The sequence below is a fragment of the Dermacentor silvarum genome, chromosome 7, assembly GCF_013339745.2.
Source record: "Dermacentor silvarum isolate Dsil-2018 chromosome 7, BIME_Dsil_1.4, whole genome shotgun sequence".
NCBI classification, from domain to species: Eukaryota; Metazoa; Arthropoda; class Arachnida; order Ixodida; family Ixodidae; genus Dermacentor; species Dermacentor silvarum.
This window is the reverse complement of record NC_051160.1, coordinates 4498091-4524499: the sequence shown is the minus strand read 5'-3', so window position 1 is coordinate 4524499 and position 26409 is coordinate 4498091. Positions and strand designations below refer to the sequence as shown.

General features: G+C 47.9%; 1 protein-coding gene across 3 annotated transcripts; it reads right to left on the bottom strand.

Annotated features, from left to right (window-relative positions):
• Positions 1-13: 13 nt before the first annotated feature.
• LOC119457464 (proton-coupled folate transporter) lies at positions 14-23924 on the bottom strand. 3 transcript variants are annotated; one of them, XM_037719030.2, is made up of 7 exons: positions 23635-23922; positions 18761-19379; positions 18019-18450; positions 14529-14762; positions 10764-10847; positions 5297-5453; positions 14-711 (listed from the first exon to the last, which is right to left on the bottom strand). In XM_037719030.2, the coding sequence occupies exons 2-7, from the start codon at positions 19260-19262 to the stop codon at positions 609-611; spliced, it is 1512 nt and encodes a 503-aa protein (XP_037574958.1). In that variant the 5' UTR covers positions 19263-19379; positions 23635-23922; the 3' UTR covers positions 14-608. The 3 variants fall into 3 exon arrangements, with proteins under 3 accessions (XP_037574958.1, XP_049526059.1, XP_049526060.1); XM_049670102.1 differs by lacking the exon at positions 23635-23922 and adding an exon at positions 21976-22740; XM_049670103.1 differs by lacking the exon at positions 10764-10847 and having other exon boundaries at positions 23635-23924.
• Between the last annotated feature and the right edge of the window lie 2485 nt (positions 23925-26409).

The window sequence follows — 26409 nt, the reverse complement described above, 5'->3', positions numbered from 1 at the left end:
AACATATGCCATACACGTAGTCTCGTTTCAAATGGGAATTCACTCGTAAGCATCTGCATCATTGTCGTGTCGAGTCGAGTTGAGGTTGAGTGTCGAGTGGAGTCGGCTTTCCAAGGCCTTTATTTTTTTAAGATGACTTTCGGGGAATACTTTCAACTTTCGCGATATTTCGCATGACTGGCCCAGGTTGTGCCGGTGTCTGCGGGCGGCAGCCTTCCTGGCACTGGGCTAAGACAACGTGCTTGCTTGGCACTTTTATCATGCCTTTCTCTTTCTTAGCAGCAGTCATAACCATCGCTGACAGCGTCCCTGTGACAGATGCGCACGCGCACAAGCACACACGTGGTCTATGAGTTCGCGCAGCAAGCACAGCGCCTCAGAAGGCATGATGTCGGCACATCTTGACCAGGCGGTGTGTCTTCTCAGCACTTGGGCTTCTAACGTCTTTATCTGCTAGCTGCAGCAATCTGAACGATCCGTCACAGCGTTCCGGTCACAGTGACCGTATGCGCACGCACAAGCACACACATGGTTTATGTTCACGTAAACACATATAACGCTGTTCTCAGATGCACGATGTGGACGCGTCTTGGCCAGTGCCTGCGTCTTCACAGGATTGCAGCTCCGAAGTCCCGCTGCCTTAGAAGCGGCACCTTTTCTTCCTGAATCATGTTTCCCAGGCTTCCGAGATGCAGATTTCGGCGGACGTACCTGCGTGACGCACGTAAAGTAACGAGGTTGAAAGGAAACTGAACAGAATTTTATTATCAAGCTTAAACAGAGACGTGATTTGACAGCGCTACAGTATTTTCTTGTAGACAGCAAGGTAATTAATTTGTTTTCATTTGTAAATTCTTACGAACTCTGGTATATTGAGTTTGGTATATTGGTATTTACCTAAAGCGAGTGATTATGGGACACTTCTCCTGTTTGTTTTTAATGTGCCTTTTTATGTAGGCTTAGTATGTCTGAGTGGTGGAATGCTCAGTATGCTTGAGTGGAATTCTTATGGGGAAATGTGTAATTCGTAATTTGTTAACTATGCCTTCTCATAGGGGCTATAATGTAGCCTACAGTCCAATCTCCTACAGGGATTAAACAAACGAGTAACAAAAGTTATTAGCACACTACGCTCCTGTGATTACTATGTGTGTCTATATTCTGTATCACCATCTTTTGCGCCAAAGAAGTACTGTGCAGCAGACTGCCACAATCTTGCTCAAACACGACTCCTTTTGAACTAAGTATGGCTCGCTTTCCAGCCCTCTCCTCTTCTCTACGGCGCTACCTCCTCCTCGTTCGATCAGTGGAGAAAGTCCGGCAGCCGACAACGAGAACGAAGAAAAGAGTCAAAGAAAGCTATTTGATTTAATATCTCGTAGTTCGCTGATCAGCGGGACGCTCATCCGCAGCCTAGAAACTCTTGTCCACAAGCCCACATTTGTGTTTCTCTTAAAAAAATAAACAAGGAACAACCGCTTGGCCAGCACTCCAGTTCTCAATGGTTCCAGTGCTGACCTGTCGGTAGCTGCCAGCTCAAATTGAGGGCTGTGTAGGGGTTATATGGGTGCAAGGATTTTCGTTTTTTTTATTTTTCTTTTACAGAGGACAAGTGGACACTTTGTTCTAAAAGGTAGTTGAGGTAGAGTTATGGGGCAAAGTTAAGGTTGTTGCAAGCTAGTGGTTAGGGCAGACAGGTTTAGGACGAAGTTTGGGATTACAGTCAGTGTTGGGGCAAAGTTGGGTACTTAGGAGATATTCATGTGATTGGCATTCTTGGAATATTTCACGTACTTTCTTATGTCTTTCTCTCTACTGCGATATGGTCTTTGCGCTAGAAGACGCGGACAAAGTGGGTGCAGGACATGCACACGAAGCGCCTCCCGTAACCCATTTCTTCGCCCGCGTCTTCTAGCGCAACAATTAACCTTTTCGCAATGTACAGCCAAACGACCCAAATTTCCACTTTGACTACGTCTCTAACCGTTTTCCCGTCAACTTGGGTCTCTGGGTCACATGGTCTAATGGGTAGAGCATTGGACTGCTACGCTGACGGAACCGGGTTCGAAAACAACTGTCGGACCAACTTGCGTGACTGGGTATGTGACTCTTGGGTACGACCTCTTTGACGCTAACTTGGGTCACTGGGTTTGTGCCGCTCTTCGATGACAAAAACATTTTTAAGGATAAATAAAAGGAAGCGAAATGATATATACTCTGGCAATATTTTCTGAATATATATTCACACACACGCGCATATTTCGCGGCGGCGCCGCTAGAGGGAAGCGCGAGAAAGGAGTCCATCTGCGCCTTATACGTGACACGTTTCTGCGGTGGCGATACCGTGTGCCGCTGTACATTGCTTCAATAGTAATCGCATGATGACGTCGACATTAATCGTGAGACGGGTTCTGCCGGAACGTTACAGGATTGGAGCAATGTTCTGGGATCGGACAGAGTTAGGGTTGAGCAAGGTTAGGAGCTTGCGAATAAGTCAGTGTTGGTGTAGAGCTAAAGAGTTGCGACACTGTTAGGGCTACGACAGAGTTAGTTAATACGGTCCGGCGGCCGACTATCTTTAATTTACGAATTAAAACTCCGAAAAAAGAAAGATTCAAGAGCGTGATTATATTTATGCGGCATTGACCAGAGCCTCTGTGCGCTTGCGGTTTTTGCATGACTTACGAGAACTATTTCGCGGTTGCGGTAAATGTGTACATCGACTATGAACGAGTGCTTTTGCTCGAAACGAAGCACTGCAGTGCAACATCGGCTTACACAATGTTATAAGTCATCATTTTGCCGGAAGGCTGCGTATTCACAATGGCTAGGTTTAGAAAGCGCAAGCACGAAACGTCCTGTAAACATCCTACATAGCACAATATGTAGTGACTGAAAAGGAAAGGAGTCAATGGAAGGGAAAAGGGGGCCTCCTGACAAAGATAGGTAGGCAAACAGGCCGGAGTGCCTCCGAAACTTGCGCTGCTGTTTAGATAGGCGTCCCTACACCTTTGGCAACTTCAAGTGTTTTTTCTGACGCGCAACAACTCGTTCCAAGCTTTCTTCGACTCTTGTATCCATGGCGGTTTCCTCTTGTCGTTATCGCACAGTGCGCGTGTTTGAACTTTGAATACAGGGCTTCCTGTGACACACGTACGTAGCATCACGAATGACGTTCTGAACTTCTGATGAGCACGAGTTCGTAGGTTCGATTCCCGGATGCCACGAAATGCAAGAGTGATCGCGCACCGAGATTTGGGCGCATGGTAAAACACCCCATGTGGTCAAAATTAAACCAGGGTTCCACTACAGCGTCCCTGAAGCTAGCTGTGACGTCACGGTTTCGACAGCGTCTACTCGGGTTTGTTTAATAGTTAATCTGTGAAGAAATACTATATTGCATTCTAAAGGAACAAACGGACAACCTGGTAAGCTTTGAGATCTTTACCAGCGCCAAAGTGACCCAAATGCAAGGAAATTAATAAAATCAGTGACGCCAGACGGCCGTGCCGGCGTTGAGGCTGTGACGCGAGATTCTGGAAGTGGTAGCTTTGTCTAAATTTCCTTCAGTATTTTTTAATATTTATTTTATGCCAAATGAACGAAAATTAGAAATGAAAAAGGGGTGAACTTGGGTGAGTTGGTAATGTGTAGCAACCTTGTAAAAGCGCCCTGAACTGAAGGAAGGCTGAAAAAGTCGCAATTACGCCCGAAAGGCGAAGCATCGATTGCGACAGCAAATTAGTAGACAGCTATACGAAGTAAGGGTATTAGTTTTATCGGCAGTACAGACTTGCAAACATTCGCTTATTAACTAAATTAACAAGCACGGTGTCACGCGCGCACAGGTATAGCATAAAGACATCTCACTCGATGACCGCGGGAACTCGCTGTCAAAACGCTGGAGTGAGGAAGCGCGGCTGCAGCAGCGAGCGAATGGACCTTCGTGCGGTCCCTTGCTTCAACGCGAGCTAAACGTCGAAATCACAGCGCACGAAGCTACCGGCACTGGGCGTACTTTGTCCGCATCGCAGATTGCTTTGAAGATGAGGCCCGCGTGGGCGCGCACTTTGTGCACGTCGCAAGTCGCGGTCCAGATACAGCGCCCGCGCGGCCACGCCGTAAGCAGCAGCCGCCGCTGGTGTTCACCCCCCCCCCCCCCTCCGTGCCTCGCGCACGACAGAAGACGGCGTGCTTCCGCCCCGCCTTTCCCATTCTCCCTCGCGCGGGTGAGACTGAGCCGCGATTGTCGGCTGACCCTCGCAAGCTTTCACTCGCATACACAGCGTGCAGCGACGATGCTATCGTGTTTGAACTTTATACGGAACATCACGGCGACGGCTGAAATGCGCTTGGAGTGTCCACATAATTGCTATCGCAATAAAATAACTACAAGCGCCGTGTTTGTTGTATTCGTTCTTTTGCCTCTGTCCTGCTTATATAGCGTGCCTTTACTAGTTTTAAATATAGTCATGAAACGATGGTTTACTAGACTGAACTGAATGAGCGCTACTCTTAATTGTCCTTTATCGTAGAACCATAGTTTACGCGTTGTGCGCGCTAACACATCAACGGCTGTACTTAGCTACCTGAATACCTGACGCTCAACGTTTTGTCCACAGAAACAAACGTTGCCGATAACGTCACCCACAAAACCACTGTGCGCAGATTGCCCAGGAGAGGTTGCCCTACTTTCGCGGTCTATACCCATCGCAGACTTACAGTTGTGCATGTTTACAGTAAAGCATTATAGTTAGGCGGTAGCTTGGTGCTGCCACGCTGAGGCCACGTCGGAACACTACGCTGAATTCCTCTTGATAGCTCTTTAACATCACCATTAGGTGCAGCGCATTTGATATAAGGACAAGGAGGAGAACAGCGTGTTTTTGTAGCAACTACCATTTCAAGTGCCTTTCTGCGACCTGACTTTCTGCGCATTTACACGATCTCTGTTTGGTGATATTGTTCACATTATTTTGGTTTACTGTTTACATTACCTGGAGCGGTGGTTAGAGCGCTCGACTTGAAGCCTGATAAGCGCTGGTTTGATTCCCTACATCACAGTGCAATTGCTGTTTTTTTTTTTTTTAATGCGAATTGTTCAGTACTCTTGAGAACGGACGGACAAGTTTAGCTCACTTCCTAGCTCATAACTGCTGTTCGCCGTAAAGAAAGAAAGAAAGAAAGAAAGAAAGAAAGAAAGAAAGAAAGAAAGAAAGAAAGAAGAAAGAAAGAAAGAAAGAAAGAAAGAAAGAAAGAAAGAAAGAGAAACCTCAGCAAGGGGTCGTATACTCACACTAGCAGCAGGCAGAGCAGCGTGCCGACGAATATGGAGAGCAGGTAGATGAACTCGCTGACCATGGCCTTTGTGGCCGCGAACACTTCCCAGTAGGCAACGCTGGCCGCCAGGGGCGCCACGATACTGAGCACGGCCACGTTGGCGAACAGGCAGCCTGCACGCATGCGCGAGGCGTCAATGACGCTGTCTGTGGGGAAGTATCGATAGCTAGCTTTTCTAGAACGAAGGAAATTATGGTGAAGCTATTAAAAAGAAAAACAGTTATATTATAGAACCGACGGAAACTAACCAAAACATTTGGGAGTTTTAGAAATAGGGGATCCAAAGTTAGGGGACACTACCGGCCAGGCGTATACCACAAGAACGTAAGGAGGGTACAGAAGAGATAAGGAAGAAATAGCTGTGTTCTAAAAGCGAAACTACCGAATCAAATTGAATTTTAATATTCGAGAGAGAAATTTCATCCGAATATCTAATCGAATGTCGAATATTTTCTCACTTCTAAACAAAGTCAACTTTAAAGTTTTTATGAAGTGCGTATAGCAATCAAATGATGCGTAATAATTGAAATTGTCTGATCAATGTATCTGTGTATTATTCACTATTCTACTCCACATTGTGTTATGGGAATTTAGTATAGGGAACGATAACACAAGTAAATTAGAATAAATTACTAGTTCTGCAAAAAAGAATACTGTGCTGCTATGAACGCTACAAATGACATCTGCGGGATCTGAGAACGTCGTGTTTATTCTTAAAACATAACATGTTAAGGACAAATCAAATCTGTTATTACAAGTTACTCCAATTAGTGCATCAGCATATAACTACTTATACACGAATAGCAACATTGATGAATCGCCTTATACTACATTATAGGGAGCGAGAATGACACATGCCAGGCACACGAACTAATTACGGAAAACAATCCATGACATACCAAATAATCTTGCTTCTCATCAAACTGGAAACAAATTTCAACTTTGACGTCAGTCCTCACCTCTTTAAGGAACAACTAAAAAACGCATTATTAACCAGCTCGTTCATGTTCACTTTGTCCAGTTAAGCTAATTTTCTTAATTATAATACACATGAAAATATTTGCTTTATATAGAGTGCACTGGCCATGTATGTATTGTATTTCATGTTTGTTAGATTAACTAATTGCACTGTGCATGAGTAAGCTCTTTTGTATTAGCATTATTGTTGGTTCGTGTTCTTTCTCCTTTTTATTTCCTTTTAAATAGTAAAACGACCTGCGAATGTACTACGTTTTTTATTATTATTTATTTACTTTACTTTTCATCTTCTGTTTAAGAAAAACTGCTGCTAGCTGCGAACTTGTCACTGTGTATTTAAAATGCTATACTTTTTTTGTATAACCGGTACAGAGGCCTCTGCCAGGTATTGCTATATCTTTAGCCGCTGTACCTTTCTTGGTATATTTCAAGAAAAATAAAGCTTCTGAATCTAATGCCGTTCGCGATTGGACTTCCAGTCAACTGAGGAGATTGGAAAGGAGAAACAACTGCTTTCAGTTATCTGGTGCGCGATGACAGTCACCGTAATGGAACAAGGGAACAATATGCGTCTGCAGATGCACGTAGTAGTGTGCAACGTGTTCGTTGAAGGAGAGAAGTGTGATGCTACAGCCCTGCACATTGCATTGATGGGATTTGGAAATGGTGAGATTGGTTAAGTAATCAATGGAGTTGCCTAAATCAAAAACGACAAACTCGCATATAAGGCTGCCTACACGGGAGGCGTTTGTTATTGAATAAAGTGAAATTATTGAGGCTATGAGCAGCAGAAGCTATCTGGGCCTATAGTGTGCTTGCTTCAGCGCCACTTCGCTCAAGAACTGGCGTCTCTGCGCAGCAGCCGCGACTTTCCACTAGCAGAATCATTCGTAGCACTCCTCGCATGCGTTAATATCTCTGTCTCGATACTCCTTTAGGCATTGTTATACCTTGTAACAGAAACGAACACTCGACAATTTCGAATATAGTGAAATATCGAGTCAAATATGAATCGAACAGCAAAGATTGTATTCGAAATTTCTAACATTCGCACACCCTTAAAGAAAACGCAAATGGAGTACAAAGGAGTTTCTATTGTAGGGGTACACAAAGCCGCTCGGCGACGCTGTTTCTAAAAGTATTTATGAAAACCAGCTGGACTGTCGTCATTATTGAGGCGCAGAAAACGAGGCGAACATCGAGAAAAGAAGAAAGGCCAGGTAGGTTAACCAGATAATAATTTTTGGCTATTAGAGAGCTATTGAGCCTTTTCGCGGAGCACTTTGTTCTAGAGAAACGAGATGGCGCTTTCGGCGGCGCGCCGTACGTCGCCTCAGCGACCGCGTACGAATACGAAACCATTACCGCTTCTACCTTGCTTCTGTGCGATCAGCTGTCGGAAACGCAACTGAATTTTCGCTAATGCACTGTGCTCCAGTCATGCTGGGTTGAATCAGGTGGATTGAAGACGTGTGCGGTAGTTGGCTGCAAAAATAGTGACTGGCATATTAAGGAATATAATGAATATGTGTGGCCAAGTTCGCGGAGCGCTGCTGCAACTGTCCGTACGTGTTTTCGGCACTTCGAGATGTACGGCTTTCCTAGAGGATATAGAAATTTGCTTATGCGCCAGCGTTGTATCGCTAACCTTCAAAGAAAGTTTCAGCCCCGGTACGTCGGCAAGAGTGAGTACCGCTCGTTAAACAATGATAAATGGATTAGCGCCGCTTCCTGTCTTAGTAGGTTTCGCGCACACTATCTACACACATCTGCCCCAACTGACACGGAAACTTACGCCCGCTCTTTCGCCAACGTGTCAAGAATAAGTGAATGGGCGTACACTTGAATATATACGCGCGCTATATACGCACAATAAATGACGCTACTATGCCGATATCGCACGAATGGTCGAAGCTGAATGTTTCGTGACGGTCCACAATAGTAAGCGCGTTACTAGCGATAATACGTCTTTGCTACAAGGTATGGCAATGTACAGAACAGCTACGTTTCAAGCCTAATTGTGCGCAGCAGAAACGAATATAACGGAACTGAGCACACCCGTGAGCGATTAGGCAGAAAATAATCAGATAGTGACTGCACCGAGTTACTCTAATGACTCAGAAACATGACAAGCCGCTGCTTCAAATTATTTGCCAAATAAAGAACACGCTAATCCTGATTCAATTCATAAGCGGAAAGTTTGGATAGCTTGGAATACATATTTAGCCCCGCTTTTAGACAAAGCTGCTCGTGCTGTTTGGACATAGCTTAATCAGCTCCGAAAGCGCTTTTGCATGTTCTCTAAAGCTGTGGCCAAAGCTTTGTGTGGTCCACCCAGTCACCGTCTACGATATTTCCCGAAACGGAGGTTTGCTACGCCGCACCGGTATCATACACATCCACTGTAAATACGGAGGCAAGGGAGGCAGTTGGAGGCAAGCAATATGGACGCGTCACCACGTGGTCAAACACGGCAGCGCCCACGGGATCGCCGTGAAAAGGGTCAATATGAAGTAAGGTTAGCCGTTTTATCAGCTGGCATAAACTGCTGTAAACCTTCGCTTACGAACTATAAATGCACAAGCACGTTAATTGTCACGCGTGCACAGGCAAACACGAACGCATCTCGCTCAATGACCGCGGACACTCGCTGTCACAACGCTGGCGTGATCAAGAGCAGCAGCAGCGGCGAGCGAACGTTTGCGCTGCCTCTCGCTTCAACGCAATCTAGGCGCGCGAGAGCACAGCGCACACGAAGCCATCAGAAATCGCAGGTCGGCTAGCTTTCGAACCCATCGCAGATTGCCTCTAAGATAGGACGCACGTGACCGCACTCAGCCGCCGCAGCTGGCGTAGAAGATGAGATGCGCACTAACCTGCTCCCACCTCCCTCCTAGCGCGCGCATATCTCCCCGCTCCCCCTTTGCACTCGTAAGACGGCGCGCACCCTCCCCGCCTTCCTCCCCTTGCGAGCACAAGATGACACCGCTGCATCTCGCCAACATCCTTCTCGGCTCACTCTCGCAAACTTTCGCTTGGACTTGCACATTGCGGCGCACAGGCCGCGATGTTATCCCACTTGCATGGACTTTATATGGATCGTCACGGCGACGACGACGGCGGGAATTTGCCTGAGTGTTCATATAATTGTTAGCGCAACAAAAGGAAGCCGAAGTGGAATAAAAGAAAACGTCGCTGCAGTAGCGCACCCAGGATCTCTGCCAGGGGGGGGGGGGGGGGGGGGGGTTGATAGTTTGCCAATACCATCTAAACAGCACTAATTTCGATTTCTTCACGGGAAATTGTTTAAAAATGCGCTTTTTGCGAGTGTGCAGACGATTGCGCGTCTTACATCTTAGTTGCAGTACTCAAGTGCGTAAGGAAAGAAAAGGGGTTAAACAAAAGGGGGGGGGGGGGAGTTAAGTCGGCCTCAGGGGGGGGGGGGGGGTTCCACTGCGTCGCTGGCGAAAGCCGAACCCACAACCTCCGCGCGTGATGCGCGCGATGCTCTGTCCACGGTATAGCGGCTGACTCCCACGCCCGTCCGCTTTCTTGGGTATTTCTGTGTATTAAACCTACAGATATGGGAGCGTTAGCCATTCACACCCTTGTCAAGATTAACGCTATGCGTGCGAGTCTTGCGTGTCCAGCACAGATCCGACAGAGAACCACTTCATACCAGCGTTTTCCGATACTGTATAACCTCTCCATTCTCTTCAGATTGGTTTAACGGTGTGAAGTTAGTTGCTTACTTGTCTGTCGCATTTAAATTGTCCAGGTTTTCGAAGTAACGCAAACTGATCTTGAAGGCCATGCTTTCGTGTACTACAAGCGCTGGAAGCGATAGGCAGGAGCCGGAAACACGTCATTGTTGCCATGTTTTGGACATCACGGACACGTGAAGCTTAAGATAGATATACGTACAGGCGAATGCGCTATATTGCACATGATTAAATAAGTCTTCCCGAAATTGCGCCATCCTATTGCAACCAACAACGAAGCTCGAGAACAAGTTAAGGACCGCACAAAGAGCGATGGAACGAAAAATGTTAGGCCTAACGTTGAGCGACAGGAAGAGAGCGGTGTAGATCAGAGAACAAACGCGGATAGCCGATATTCTAGTTGACATTAAGCGGACGAAATGGAGCTGAGCAGGTCATGTAATTTGAAGGATGGATAACTGGTGGACCATTAGAGTAACAGAATGGATACCAAGAGAATGGATGCGCAGCCGAGGACAGCAGAAAACTAGGACAGCGGTAATTGGAGATCACAGACAGAGGCTGTCGTCCAGCAGTGGCCATAAATGTAGGCTGATGATGATGATGGTGATGATTGCAACCTAACGTAGCACATTTGTTTGTAGCACGGTATACGGTGAGCGTCTTCACCTCAGCACATTATCTGTCCCGTTCGCCAAGCGCAGTTATATGACTCATACTCACCGAATTCCTCAGGGTGAATCAGCTTCGACAGCAAAGACAACACTGCGACGGCGATAAGAGGGGACAGTGAGCCGACGATGACAGCTGGAATAAAAAAAAAGTGGTTTGTTGGATTCGTGCATCAGCACGAACCCCCTTCCATAAAAATCGATTCGTCTTGCGACTTGTATATGACGCGAGGCTTCAACAGACAAGATTAAGCATTACTTCACCGCATTAGATTTAACGTGGCCTACACGAACTACTTTAAGTGCAAAATTCAACGGAAAGACTCGTCAGTGTGCTCTGTGTACAACGCTCCTCATGACCTGCAACGTGTTCTGTGCGACTGCTGCTGCTATATACTTGTCAGAGGTACAGACTCTGAATACGGCACTGCACCTGAAGCAAGACTGGAGCTTAGCTGAGGCACATTCTCAACTCGTGGCAAAGTGCCACCTGCGCATTACATGCCACGAAAGCGCTGCTGGTGTTAATGAGGTCCACATGCCTCAATGAAACTTTGTGACCATTTTTATTGTGTGTCGCTATATGGGCTGCTTATCTTTTTATAGGATCACTGTGTATACCATAATCACCCAGCAACTGGACTAGCATGCCATGCAGACAATAAGTTAGGCTAAAATCTCCAGGTCATCATTAAAGTCTATATCTCTTTTTCTGACCACAGAAAGAGAAGTGTCTGTGTACTGTTCATCTGTTTATCAGCTGATGTGATAACTGTGTATAGCATAATTATCACTTAGCACTTGGAGTAGCACGCCAGTTGATCAGCCAGGCTCCAGCTTATCATTAAAGCCGCTATCTCCCTCTCTCTCATTACAGAAAGAGAATTCAGTCCGTGCAACAGAGTTATAGGGCATTTGCGTGAACCTGACAAAACGCGTGTCGAGTCGCTTTGTTGGGCTCATGTAAACACGAGCATCGGGTGGGCCGACGCTACAGCGTAACAAAATTTTATTCGCGCAGCCTATAGAAATCTGGCCATGTTTTACGATTAGCTGTAATAATGTTTGCAGACGAATAAACGTCAAAGGGTTTAGTATCATAATGGAACACAGTGACCACGAGAAACGCTGGGTTCTGGATCTTTCACGGCAACTTTCCTGAAGCAGACCTGAACTAAGCTTACCACCTATGATTCTTTGGCGTGCATGTATAACGCACGGTGCAGGGTATAGCATACCGGATTTTCTGTTCTGGATGTCATCCCTGCCTTTCTCCTGTCTTTTCTGCATCTTTTAACCCACAGTAAGCGAACGCTTTTGCAATTCCCCTCACCGAAATGCGACCGCCGCTGCCCGGTATCGAACCCCCGACCTCGTTTTCAGCAGCAGAGCGCCGTGCACGCACTGAGCGACCGCCGCGGGCAACTTGTCTGTAGTGGACGTACTGGTCAAGGGTAAATGCAGACGGCAAACAGAACAAAGGCGACAGGAAAGAGTTGATCTACTTCAGATAAAAAACCAAAAGCTGCCCGCATAAAACTGCGCCTGGAAGGACTTGCGGCATAGCAAGTGCAGGTCGCTTTTGCACACGGTGCCACTGACGTAGTACGCGCACTTGTTTATAAATCGCCGCTTCTGGTGCACGCGGGGACGAACTTGCGCAACCCATGAGCGACTACAGTGCGCGTTGGTGAAGCCACTTTGTTTGCTGCGGCGTGCTGCAGCGCAGTGTCCCCTGTATAAACATATACACTACTGCGGCGTAGACTGCGGGGTAACATTTAATTTCCAATTAAAGTTTTTAAAAATGAAATAATTTTATTTAAATTTTCTTTTACTGCGGCGTGGTTTGTCGCGCCATCTATCATACACTTCATGAATAACGGCTGTTGCCTGCAAGATTTTGGGGCACACTTTGCTTTTTCCTCCTTTATTGCTTTCCTTTTTCGTAGCGTAACTATAGGGCACTGCATGCTGACATGACACACAAGAGGCTTCAGATAATTAAGGGGACGTGAACCAGTGCAAACGTTAATAAAGTAAGATTTTGCGTAATTATAGACATATGTCGTTAGGCAGGAAAACTGGGCGTGTTGGTTTAGCATATTAAGGCGAAAGCCTTGCTCATACTCGCGGCGTCCGCCCGTCCGTGCCCTGAAACGGTGCCAGCTGTGGCCTCTCCCCCTCACACTCTCTCAGCAATCACGTGATGGCACAGCGGCGCATAGCAACAGTTGCGCCGCCACAGCTGTGGCCTCTCTCAGCAATCACATGATGGCACAGCGGCGGCGGCGTCCGACCGTCCGTCCGTCCGTGCCTTGGAACGGTGCCAGCTGTGGCCTGAAGAAGCGTGCGCAGTCAGGTTTTCGACTGGGCTCTTTGTAGTCTGTGTACTTGGCCCCAAACCTCGGACAAGAAGCAGCCATTGTCTTTGTGAATCGCATTCTACCAACAAACGTCAGGCATCGGCCGATGGTCGTTGTCGGGGATTTCAACCAAGACGCTAGGAACAGACATGCATTTGTCAGTGGTCTACAATGTTCACTAGCGTTACAGTTGGTCACACCGACAAAAAAAAAAAAAATTCACAGCATATCCACGGGGTGAATGATGATGAGTGGGCGAAGCTCCGGAGGGAATCATCGGATCTCCCGCTTAAGGGGACGCTAGCAGAAACGCGTTAGAAACGTGCAGTACTCTCTAGTAAGGGAGAGCGGCCACAGCGTCTTACGCAGCCATTTACACATGCCGGAACGTGCACCGCGTTTGCCGACGCCATCACATGACTGCTGAGAGAGTATACCCCCCGTATTCATAAACGCTCCTCGACTTGAACTTGACTTGCCACCGCTTTGGGCAGCGCGTTCGAAACGCGTTGAAGGCGGAGAGGCCACAGCGTCTTACACCAGCTTCTTACACGGGCCGTAACGCGCTAGCACAAACGCGTTAGAAACGCGCTAGAAACGCGGCCTTTCGTTAATGTTGGGTATTTATTGCCATCGTGGTGCGTGTGTCCATGTCCGCTTCGTGGCGTAGTGAGTGAAAGTTCCGGCAATAAAGAAAAAAAAAAAAAAAAAGCTTCGTGGCGTAGTGGACTAACGCCGCGCGCTCGGAAGCGAGGGGTCCCTGGTTCGATTCCGCGCTACGGACACAACTTCGGATTTTTTTTCTCATTTTTCTCAGACTGGTTACACACTACTACTACGACGACGGGGACGGAACGGGTGCCGCTATAAGGAGCTTCGCCCCTAAAAAAAAGGCATGGCATAGTCAGGCGAATTGCCATAAGCTTTCGCCGAAGACACTTTGGAATTCACAAAGTGTCCTTCAATTTTTTTTCTGAGCACGTGAAAAGCGCGTAGACACACATAACATGTGTGTGTATCTCTCTTATGCATGTGTGTCGTCGCCTACGCGCCTTTCACCTCAGAATAGACGTATGACATACAAGAGGCTTTAGAAAAGGATACACGAACCAGTGCAAATAATAATAATGTCTTGCTATCGCAAGTAAAATATTGCGTTACTAAACATATGACAAACAGTAGGCTTCAAGCAAGAGGATTCACCAACCAATTCGAAAAATAAGACAACTTGCTATCAGAAGTATTTCTTTTCTTTTTTTTTGGGGGGGGGGGGGGATTAGGCATGTGACACACATGATGCTGCACGAATCATTATGTAAACTAAGACTGACTTGTCATTGCTAGTAAGCTTTGTGCGATTAGCTAGTTATACATATTACACACAAGTATTCTTCAGAATAAAGGTTTCAGGGATTAGTGCGAACAGTAAGTATCGCAAGTAGAACACTGACCGACGCCGTGCGTTCCGCCGCTGAGGGCGACCGCCTTGATGGCTGACGCGCCGATGAAGGAGACAGCGCCAGCGATGGCCAGTGACGAGTCCTGGAAGCCCATGCTGCGCGCCAGCCACACGGCGAGCATCGTGATCGTGGCCTCGCACACGAACTGCAGGCCCAGCATCAGCGACACCTGGTGGGTCCAGCTGAAGCGCCGGAATAGATACTCGGCCCACACCTCCTGCTCGCCTGCAGCATCGACCGACGTTCGTATATCGCGTCGAAACATATAGCTGCGGAAATCAGCAAGCGGAGAAATCGTGCATGCGAAGGCGGTTGTAGCTTCTACGAATACTATACGTTCAGGTTGACGTCGATCTTTTATTGCGATTATGGACACTCCAGTCGAATTTCCGCCGTCGTCGGCGTCGCCGTGAGGTTCCGTATGAAGTCCAAGTGCGATAACATCGCGGCCGCGCGCCGATGCTATAGGTGCGAGGGAAAGCTTGCGAGGGTGAGCCGAGAAGGATGGTGGCTTGGTGCGGCAGTGCCTTCTCGCGCACGCAAGGAACGGAGGCACAAAGGGTGCACGGTCCTTAACGCGCGATACGGGTGGGTGTGCGGGGAGATGTGCGCGCTCTAGGAGATGGGGGGGGGGGGAGGGGCAGGTTAGTACGCATCTCCTCTTCCACTGCGGCTGAGCGCGGCCGCCTGCGCCCTATCTTGGAGGTGATCTGCGATGGGTTCGAAGGCTACGCGACGCGAGATAGCTGATGGCTTCGTGTGTGCTGTGTTCTCACGCACCTTGTTCGCGTTGAAGCGAGAAACAGCACGACGGGGAATTCGCTTGCCGCTGCTACCGCCCTTCTTCACGCCAGCGTTCTGACAGCGAGTGTCCGCGGCGATCTAATGACATCTGTTCTTGTTTGCCTGTGCGCGCGTGACAGCGTGCTTGTTAATTTAGTTAGTAAGCAAGTCTTTACAGTAGTTTATGCAGATTATAGAATGACTAACCTTACTTCGTACAGCTGTCTAATAATTTGCTATCGCAATCAATGCTTCGCCTTTCGAGCGAAACTGCGACTTTATTTATTTATTTGAAGTGTTATCAACAAATATGTCGCCGGCTTCTCCGCAACGCTTGAATGTATTAATGAAAGGATGACGCGATGTGAAATTAATTCTTACATCTATTAAGTAGATGCGAATCGGTAATTCGCAATAATGGGTAGAGCGTTGGCCTGCTTCATGAGCTGGGAGATCTTCCGTTCAAATCCCACCTCAGCACACATTTTATTTTTTATCGAAGAAGTCCCAAACGAAATTGAAAAGACCACCGACGCGATTAAGGCAGCTGGCAAGAGGCAAATAATGTTTTCCATTAAAAGCTCTCTTTGCTTCCTGCTATAGCTTCGTGCTAGCCCAAGGTGGATGACAATCTTTCCCTTTCATGTAACTTCCCCCGCCTTGCACATTTCTCCAGAAATGATCTGTCATATTTAATGCCGTGCGTATCCATTTCAGTGGCCCGCTATCTGCGATCTGCTAGTCTCCTGTTTAGCTTAGGTGGTATAGCGACCACCCCGGAAAGGCTTTTGTCACGGGTTCGATTCCCCGACCAAGCCGAATTATTCAACTGGGAAGCCTTCTTTCTGAGAAACTCGTATTGATTTAGATTGCTATATCGTGCTCCTATGAGGTACAGACGACAATCTTACTCTTTCGTTACGATGATGTTTATTGGCATCCCCTTCGAAATGGGGCGGCGAAATGGAGCATTTTGCTTATCTATCATTGAACTTTTCTCTCTCAATTAAACCACCTATCATTATATTGTACAGTTACTTATACCTGTAACGACTCCTGGTTCTGTCAATCTCTTCCCTGCCTTTTCCCCACCAATACTCTAAACGTATGTTGTTTGCATTCGATGTGAATCCGTCTTTATGGAAAATGGACGTTTCCTATATACGTATGTACAGGTCTAGCTGGGCGAATACCCTCGCGTTCCAGTAGGATGCGCTTGATTGTCCCGGATTTTTGCTGCAGCAGACACATGCCTCATCCTGTTGCGATTATTTGCTCCAGTATGTCTTTGTTTTTACGCAGCCAGCTCGGGCCCCAAATAGCAAGGCACTTCCCTTTGTTTTTACGAAATTTTCTCATTTCTTTCTTGTCATTCTTATAAACCTCCACGGTCTTTTTTTTTGTGTTTTCAACCCTTGCATCCCATTTATCGCATGTGCTCCCCTAACATTCTTTTTGATGACTCCGAGTTTGACGACTCCAGTGCCTAATGTTGCAGGTCACGTGATCAAGCGCACTCCGGGGAAGAGCGCATCTACTCTAGCCAGGCCGTGGCTATGGCGACCTGAACGCCGCATTTTGGGCGTTATTTGCGGCGGGTGCAAAGACTAAGGGCGAGCCGCGATGACAGGTGACTTCATGCGCGCTGTCATGTTGGAGGTCGCGTAATCTCAAGTTTCGAAGACGCTGCCGGCGCTCTTCACACGCCAGCGTTGTGACAGCGAGTGTCGGTAGTCATCGACTTAGATATCCATGTTTGCCTGTGTGCGCGTGACATCATTCTTGTTAATTTGCTAGTCAGCGAATGTTTACGGCCATTATGTGGCCGATAAAACTACGTACCTTACGTCGTGTAATACTTTGCTATCGCCATCATGCTTCGCATTTTGGTCGAAACTGCGACTTTATTATTGTATCCTCAAAGTGCTCCATGTTTCATAGATACATTCCTCTTACCTTTTTCCTCAGATTACCTTGGTGGATGTTTGAGGTCTTTCCTTCGTTTATGTATACGCTCAGGTATTTACATTGCTTTGCTTTGTGTATGACTTGCTGTTGGATTAATACTACGGCAATACTCGTGTCTTTGATGACTCGCTGTTGAATATTAGTACAACAAAAAGACAACGCACACAGGAAGGGAAAACGAAATCTTCCTGTGTGAGTTGTCTTTTTGTTGCGCTTATTTTCCTTATCAGCAATGACCAACTGGCTTAACAATTAATCCTTCTTGATCACTCAAGGCATAAAATATCATAATTCCCGATTTCTCTGTGGTAAAATTAAGGCGTAGATATATGTCGCTTCAATGCCACACGTATCGCAAGTCAATGTAATTCCCCTGCATTGTCCGCTAGTAGCACGATGTCGTTCGCATACGTCAGCGCCGGTTTTTTGCATACTAGCTCTGCCCATTACCGAAGTAAGATAAATTAAAACCTAATGCACTGCTTTCCAGTCGTCTTTCTATGCTTTTAACATAAAGCGTGAACAACCATGGAGTCAAAGGCCATCCTTGCTTCAGTCTTATGGCGCATCTATAGGGCCCCAGCGTGGGATAGAGGCGACACACTCGGGCACAAAGCGGGAGGAAGCAGGCAAATAGAACCTCTATTACTTTAAATCATTATAAAGCACCGGAGATGAACTGTTCCTGTACCGATATACCAACCTTCGCTCTATAGAAAGGCCAACTCACCGCAGTAAACGAAACGTTCCAACAGGAACACGGTGCAGAGTACCAGTACGAAGCACCTGGCCTTGTTGGGCCTCCTGCGTGCCACAAACATGGCGACGTTCTTGACCTGGCGCATGCGCACAAAGTTCCACAAGGGGTTCCCGTGGTACCCAGGAATGACGCGCAGCGACTCGCGCACCCCCATGGCCACGCCCACCAGGCACACCATGTCGAGCACCAGCTGCGCGCCCACCACGGACACGGCGATGCGGACGAATGACTCGGAGGCGACGAGCGGCTTCCAGAGCCTTTCGACGAACACGGATGCCGATTGGCCCACGTAGAGCGCGAACGTGAGCGCCCCGATGCGCAACGTGCGGCTCCTGTGGTCGGAGTTGTCGCTCACGTGACACAGGGCACCGGCCGTGAACAGGTTGAGGCTCCCCAGGAGCCCTGCAGGTCGGAGGTCAAGGCCGAAATGTAAGGACGACAGAGATAGACAGGACGATTAATGGATTTATCAAATGAATGAATGAATGAATGAATGAATGAATGAATGAATGAATGAATGAATGAATGAATGAATGAACCCACTGGTTTCAAAGTAATGTAAGCTGAGAGCATTGCATTACTTCGAGACCAGTGGCTGGTCACATGGTAACGTGCGCGTACGTTTCGCTAACGTGCTGAGGAAACAGAGAAGGAAATATATATGCTCGAAGTAACAAAGACGCTCGATATATAACATAAGAAAGTAACTCACCCGACACAATAGTCACTCCGTAGATGGCGCTGCGTCCGGGCATTCCGGCGAGCACGAAGACCAGCGCGCACAGGTCCTTGATCAAGGCCCCCGTCATGGCGAGTATGAAGTGCAATTTTCGGCCGTGGGCGTCGCTCCAGCCGCCCACCATCAAGCAGACGATCAGAGAGCAGGCCAGTTCGACGAGCGGAAGGCTGAAAACCAAGTCCCGCACGCGTTTGTCCTCCGTCCTGGTAGTGACGTTCATCGACGCATCGACGCACTCGTCCAGGAGCAGCGCGGAGGTATTCGTCGAGCTCGTCGTCGACCACGTCGAGTTGGCGACGACGATGCCTGGCCAGCTGGAGTCGCCGCGGTAGACGCAGTCCGAGATCGCCAGCAGCAGCTCGTACACGCTCATCGAGGTGGACTGCGCGAAGATGTAGGTGAAGGCGAACGCCTCCATGGCGAAGTCGGAGGCCCGAAATCCGCGGCGGCTGTGCGATGAAATCCGAAAATCCATTTCGACCTTTGGCCTTCCTCACATTAGGCTTAGGAGGAAGGCGCGGCCAAGGCTAGCTGCTGCCACGTCGCGGCCCTGGCAGATCTCATTGACGTGAGCACCGTGACGCGGCTTGCCCTGAAAGACACCGCGGCGTGAAGTGCTACACTATCAAGTTACTGCGTTCAACCGCGAGCCCCCCCCCCCCCCCCCCCCCCAAAAAAAAAAAAAAAAAAAAAGTTAGTAGAGAGGCGGTGTGATTTGTGCCATTCGATAACTATTTTAGAGATGTTACAATCCATCGACGCAAAGTGTGAGCACATTGAGGGGCACATGGAAGTCTTTAAAAAAGCCGGCAGATCCCACGCCCTGTGGGAATCGATGTTATGCGAAGCAGTGTGCGGGGAGCCTACCAAGTTAACGAAACGACCATGAGAGCACCAAGACCTAGGCAGCTCTTTCATGACTAACATGGCACGCATGTCATGACATGTCATGAGTCCTCAGGAGTCCCTGTAGCTACACCTGCAAAAGCCTTAGTCATGACTATGACTTCGACCATCAACTTTAGCCTTTTCCTTCACTTAGTACCACATCCGAACTCATTCCATTGATTTTTGAGTGTTAATCGTTTTTCCGCTGAGTAATTGACGTTGTTGCTGAGTCATGCTCAATGCTATGACTTTTACCATCATCTTTTAGTGTTTCGTTCACTTAGTGCCGACGTCAAAACTTATTTCAGTGGCTTTTCAGTGTTAATCTTTTTTCGCTGAGTCATTGTCATTTTTGCGGAGTCATGCTCATGGCTATGACTTCTACCAGCATTCTTTAGTGTTTCCTTCATTCAGTACTGACGTCCGAAACCGTTCCAGTGGTTTTTGAGTGTTAATATTTTTCGCTGGGTCATTGTCATGACCTACATGACACGTAGGTCATGGCACTTAGGTCACGACCTATCACAATTATGTTCGTCATACACCCCTGTCACACTACGGCAAATTTGGTACCTACCAAGTTAACGAAACGACCACGAGAGCACCAAGACGTAGGCGGCAGTTTCATGATCAGATTGGCATATAGCATTCATGACCAGATTGGCATGGCCAGATTTCATGACCAGATTGGCATATAGCATTCCTGACAGGGAAGTAGCGAGCAGGCAGTGTTCAACACCTTCCCCGCGAGGTATGAAAGTTGATTAAAGTTTATACACTATCATTGTAAAAAAAAAAAAAAACCATTTTACACCTTTCTGGGCTTATCTTTACCCCAAACAATAATCGCCATCTGTCTCGTTGCTTTCCTGTCAAGAGCGTATATGTCAGGCTGATAACGCGCATGCCATTCGTGACCCGAAAATACCTGGCGTGCAGCGTTAAAGAAAGGAAAGAAACGCAAAATAGATGATGACGAATAGTGTTTGGGGACAATATAAGCCCCGTAGGGTGCGCATATATTCACAATGGACTTAAGTGCTAAAGGCAGCCAGAGCGCTAGTTCGCCTCCTGCGAATAACAGACCTGCGAGATAAGTTGTGATAGTGCTGCCTCAATTTTCTGTGCCGACTTCTGTGTTGCCGTTCATCTTTCTCCCTTCCTATCTCTTTAAATCCCTATTAGCCCGTGCAATTTGACACACTGGACTTTTCTTTTTTTTTCTTTTTTTTCTCTGCATGGTTAACCTTCCTTCCTTTTCTTTCCTAGATTTTTTTTTCTCCCTGTCTCAGTATGTAGCGCCAGCATTTTCTCTAGTAATTTTTGTAGGAAAGTCTGAGCCGGGTGCTAGAAGTTATCGAACATGTGCTCGAACATTGTTTCTTTCACACCCTATATGTGCTGCAGGCATATAAACGGTATACTATATATAACTCTTAGTTATCGAGTGCTTTTGAATACATATACTCAAGCCTTTTCGTGTCTCTTCGCATTCCCTTCCTGATCGCGGTCTCGCTCCGTTATCTCGGGTATTAACGGAAGCGCGAACTGTCCTCAGATAACCGCGTCAATGTCGAGTGCGCGAACACTCGAGGTATATACGCGTTGTATGTGCTTCGTTTTTGTCAGCCTCTAGAAAGAGACAAAGTAGCACTCGCGTGTTCTCATTGCATATATATGCGTGAATATACTGTAGTATTTCTCCGAGCCTGCCCCTAATTTCTGCGGCTGTTGATTTCCGGGGGGGGGGGGGGGGGGTATTCTGTGAGAGTCCACCTATAGTGGACTGTCCATTTAGGCTGTTGCCGATTGGCCCCAGCTGCACGAGCGAGGAGGAGACTGGCTGGCTCCTTCTCGCTCGTGCAGCTGGAGCCAATTGGCGACAGCCAAAATGGATAGTCCACTATAGGTGAACTCATACAGAAAACCTCCCCCCGGTCTGATAAAAGGCTCCCCGTGACGCAATGCAGCAGTTGAAACTCGGCGTCTGCGTCATGATTCCCTTGTGCAGAAGGCAAGCAGAAGGCACCGCGGAAGGCGTGTTACGCGTCGATTACGACCGGCCCGGCGCCACTGATAGCAATGATAGCAGTGCGTCCTGTGCAGCATTTCGTGCAGTGTTGCGCTGATAGAAGTAGAAATTGTACTTTAATAATGCTCTCGCAAGGGGCAGCGATTACGGAGCTGCCGCAGTGCGCAGCCCTCTTCTACAACTGCGCATTTCTGTACCGAAACATACGAGCCAGACGTGAGCTCTGATAAGAAGAGGCGGATACGAAAGAACACAAAGGCTCTCTCACCTTTTTTTTCTTCTTTCCTTGTTGGCGCTTGAAACAAAAGCGGTGCGATTGTTCACTTTCACTTCCACTCAGTGTTACAACTTGACGGCCTTATTGTTACGAAATTTCTGTGGGACAAGGCCGAGCCATCACGACCGACATTCCCGCTGCGAAAGCAAAATCACGTGACGACATGTAGCGTCCGTCTGGAGCGCGCGTTCACGCGACAGGGCGCAACAGCAGACGAACTGCACAGCTCTCGCCCCACAGCCGTTCCTCGCAGCTGCCCTTATCCCAAACGCGCTGAGTCTATCCTGACTGTGACCCCGACCCCTAACGCCAGAGCCCAGCCAATGTGTTCTTTGGTTACTTTTTGTCTTGTTGTCTGCGCTATTATCTACGATACCTCTGGACTTCCCGACATAAAGCTGGTCACGGAGCAGACGACGCCAAATTACAACAGGAAATGTCGTCTGCTCTTTACTATCATAAACGGCTCCGGCCGACCGCGCTGCGTGTGAAACAGTGACGTCAAGTCACTTGATTCTTTATCCGCTCTCGAAATGGGCGTTGATTCACGACAAGTACACCCAAACATCTGAATGCCATGTGTGTCCCATCGGGGTAGAAATGCCTCGGAACTATAGGGATCGACTGCTCCCGAGTTTTACAAAAACTTCCCGAATCCCGACTTGACGTTGCCGGGACAAGTGTCCGCCCTCAACTCGGACCACTCATCACAAGCGCTAGTGTGCCACGAGCATATCGAACAAGTTGCGGCTTGTATAGCTGTACCCGAATAGTCCTCAACGTTTCTCTGGCTGTTCTGCCTGTCCGTGTCAGCAAATTTCCAACAAAGAAAGAGAGAAAGTTTAATGGATTCTATCATCTCTGGACACGTTCCTCGACAATAGCGAATATACTCTCATCGTGGGACACGTTCGCTACCGTTGAGAAACGTGTCCAGAGACGCCAAAATCAAATGGCGCACGGAACACGCTTTGACAGAGCTTAAGGTCAAGGTAAACTTCGGCCTGAAGCTTGACAGATTTCACAATGCTCCGGTGACAACTTTCGTAAAAGTTTGTTTTGTTATTTTTATTCCGAACTAACCGGTTCTTGGCCAATCCGCCAAAGTAGGACATGTACGTGCAACTAACTCCAAGGCTCTACATCTCCATTTACAACGACAAGAGCGCAGCCGCTGCCCTGTGTGCATTTCTGGTCTGTCTAAGACCTGACTGCAGTTCAGCATGGACTCTACTGGGTTCTACAAGTATTTTTCCGTGCGTATAATCTCCCCATGACGATACGCGTATACTTCAAAGAGAAAGTTTAACGATAACTGGAGAGGTCACATCCTATAGCTACTGACCCGTATCGTCATGTTGATATAGCTAAAATCTTGGCGCGCTGTTTAGCGTGTAATATATGACTAGGGATGAAAAAACGAAAGTGTTAGAAAAAGACGGGAAAAGCAACAACTCGCGAAACACGCTATAGCATCGGCAGTTTATAGGGTCTCATTGGGGCCTGTATCCTATAGAAATGAACGCGAGCGCTTAAGTAATGCGCAAACCAGATGCACCTCCACGCTCCACAGACATTGCGCAGTTCAAACTTTAGGCAGGAGTTGCTTCTAAACATTGCAATACGCATCACTAAAGCTCTACCACTCACCTTATTTACCAGCGGTGACGACGATCTTGGTCGTCAGAAGCCGCCGCTCCGTTGGCATTTCATTCAAACGACCACCACTCGTGCGGGCAGCTTGACTCACATTGGTGGTCCAGTCATCGCTCCACTCATCGGCGATCGGAGCGGCTCCGTTCGCACAAATATTGGGCACTCCACCGCGACTTTTTCTGGGCGTTGTCGGTTTGAAAAGATCGACAACGCATGCCGCCGCGCCGGCAGACCTTCCGCATGCGAACGCTATCGGCTCCTTTCTGGGAACATCTCACTCACTATCGACACTATCGTCCGGCGTGCTTAGGAAACTGAAGGGATGGCTTCGGTTGAAGCTGTGCGTCGACAGGGCCGCTTCACGTGCCGGTCACAGACCCACAAAAGGAGAGCTGTGCCCGCAGTGAGTGAAGAATAGATTGAGCGCGGAAGGAAACGTTCATCTGAGATAGACGGGCCGGTTGTACACTAGTTACAAGTGTGACGTCACATTTTGACCTATAGTCTACGTATTTATGCCGAACGACATCACGTGATTCGATCTCCGGCCCCCCTTACCTCTATTAGGCCAGGTGAGCTCAACCCCATTACAATAAAGCCGTATCATCATCATTCGAATCGTTTCAGCGATGACCTTATAGTTATTCTCACTGCGTGGTGACCCCAGACATTGGCCTGTTGTCATCCCTCGCTGTTTGGCCAGCAAATTAACCGAGGCTTGATATGGAGTGCGAAATCAAGACTGGGAGGACCAGGACAGACACGGACAAGCGCGTGTCCGTGTATGTCCCGGTCATGTGTTTCTCTCGCGCCTCAACAACATTGACCTGGAAAGAAGAGACGTTGCTGACGATGCCACAAAGGCTGCAGTTGTGTGCCAGCCTAAAGTCAAAGTTCAGTGCGTGTGCGCAACTGCCCAGTCGGCGCCATGACGTCAGCATATGATGTCAGCGGGGGAGGGGGGGGGGAGACAGAGAAGGGAAGTGTGTGCCTGTTTGGTCATTCTCACACACACACACACACACACACACACACACACACACACACACACACACACACACACACACACACACACACACACACACACACACACACACATATATATATATATATATATATATATATATATATAGCGATGTTTTTATGTCATATCCCTGTTCATTCACCTCAAATATTGTGGCGGTTTGTCACGGTTAAACAGAAATAGCACGGAGAAGTGTTAAAAAAGCGCCACACGCCATAGTTATTTTACTCCGTCCGCTAAAGACTATAGTACTGCTGGCTCATTCAGTCTTCATGCGCTTGGAGTTGGTCGGTGAAGTCGGTCTTGCGCGGTTACTTGATAGCCTATACTGGTTAGCTCAGATGGCTTAGCCGCCCTTCCCGGAATACCAGGATAAACCTTTTCTCCAAATTCGAAGCTTACTTTCTAAAAATTCGTCTGGTCTTCCTTTGTAGCATCGTGTTATAGTCTGTCCGATGGGCGAGAGTTCTTTTTTCTTTCTTTTTTTCATTACCTGCATCCTTTGCGGCAGTGGTGACATAGTAAAATTTGTCAAGTTGGTCTATTCATAGTTAACCGTTACCTGCCGCCTAAATGCAATCGAAATGAAGAGCCTGTTAACTCATCCCGCCTGTACCGCGAATTTGCCCGGCTGCTGCAAAGCATATATAATAGACGTCGTCATGCCACACCACGCCCAGGTCAAGATCGAGAGGGCCACCCTGGAGATAAGGCTAAAAGGCTCTTCGTATCGCACGTTCACCTCTTGCATCTGAGAGACCGGCTCGGACTCTCTCCTTTGAAGAGAGAAGTGTGCCGATATTTTTACCACGTCCCCTTATATCCCTTAAAGGCCAAGTGCCACAAAATTTCGGATATAGCGTAAAAAGCCGTTTTAAACAGTGTAGATACAAAGCAGCCTCCGCGCAAGATTTTACCATTGAAATACGAGTGGACGCGTCACAACAAGCTCGCAAAATTAGACGTCTTCAATACTGAAACTTAAGAAAACGCCGTCATTACTGCTCACCGGAAGTGACGCACAACCCAGAACGCGCTGCTCTTCGACATGACCTTCGAGCTCATGCAGCGGCCGCGGGGGCGCTGAAAGATCTCGGAGGGCAACCGTGCTGGCATTTGCGTTATGTCTGCTGAACATCAGACACATGCGTTAAAGGCTGCTAATAAAAATAAATAGAGCACTACCAGCCCTCCAAGTTGACGTAAAGATTGCTTCAATTGTATATACTATGTACTCATTTAATAGGGAGCTTTAGTATACCGGAAAACAGCAAACGCGAGGATTTAGCGTTAGCGTTGCGTGCTGCAAACTGCGCAGGCGCAGAACGTAAAGGTATCCAGAACTCTTACGTACGTACGCTATTTCCGGAATACAGCGTTCAACGCTAACAGACGTAAAGGATTCCGTACTGAGGGCAGGATGGCGGCGCCTGTTGAAGCGAGAGCCGTCCACTTCGGATCTATCGAGTCGTCGGCCTGCACTATTCGGCTCATTCGTTCCCCACTAATGCTCGTGTTTGCTTTAGATTTGTGTGATGATGCTTCGACAGCGGCGCACAGGTGACAAATGGGCGTTGTTTTCGATATACCTTCTCCATTAGCGACGGAGTAGGCTTAACAAGAGGGTTTGCTCATGTTTGCTGCATCCGTCTCGAGATGCCTCGAGATGGCGCCCAAGTGTATTTGCGTTAGCGCTAGCGTTTTCCTCCGTTCCGCTATTCTAAAACACTACCTTGTACTACAGT

What these genes read in the sequence shown, in the direction of transcription:
- LOC119457464 (XM_037719030.2), bottom strand. Translation starts at nt 19,262, where the DNA reads ATGGATTTTCGGATTTCATCGCACAGCCGCCGCGGATTTCGGGCCTCC. An exon ending in GGAACGTTTCGTTTACTGCG is followed by an intron (nt 14,763 to 18,018) that starts GTGAGTTGGCCT and finishes TCGATGCTGCAG; the next exon opens with GCGAGCAGGAGGTGTGGGCC. An exon ending in CTGCTCTGCCTGCTGCTAGT is followed by an intron (nt 712 to 5,296) that starts GTGAGTATACGA and finishes TGCGTCACGCAG; the next exon opens with GTACGTCCGCCGAAATCTGC.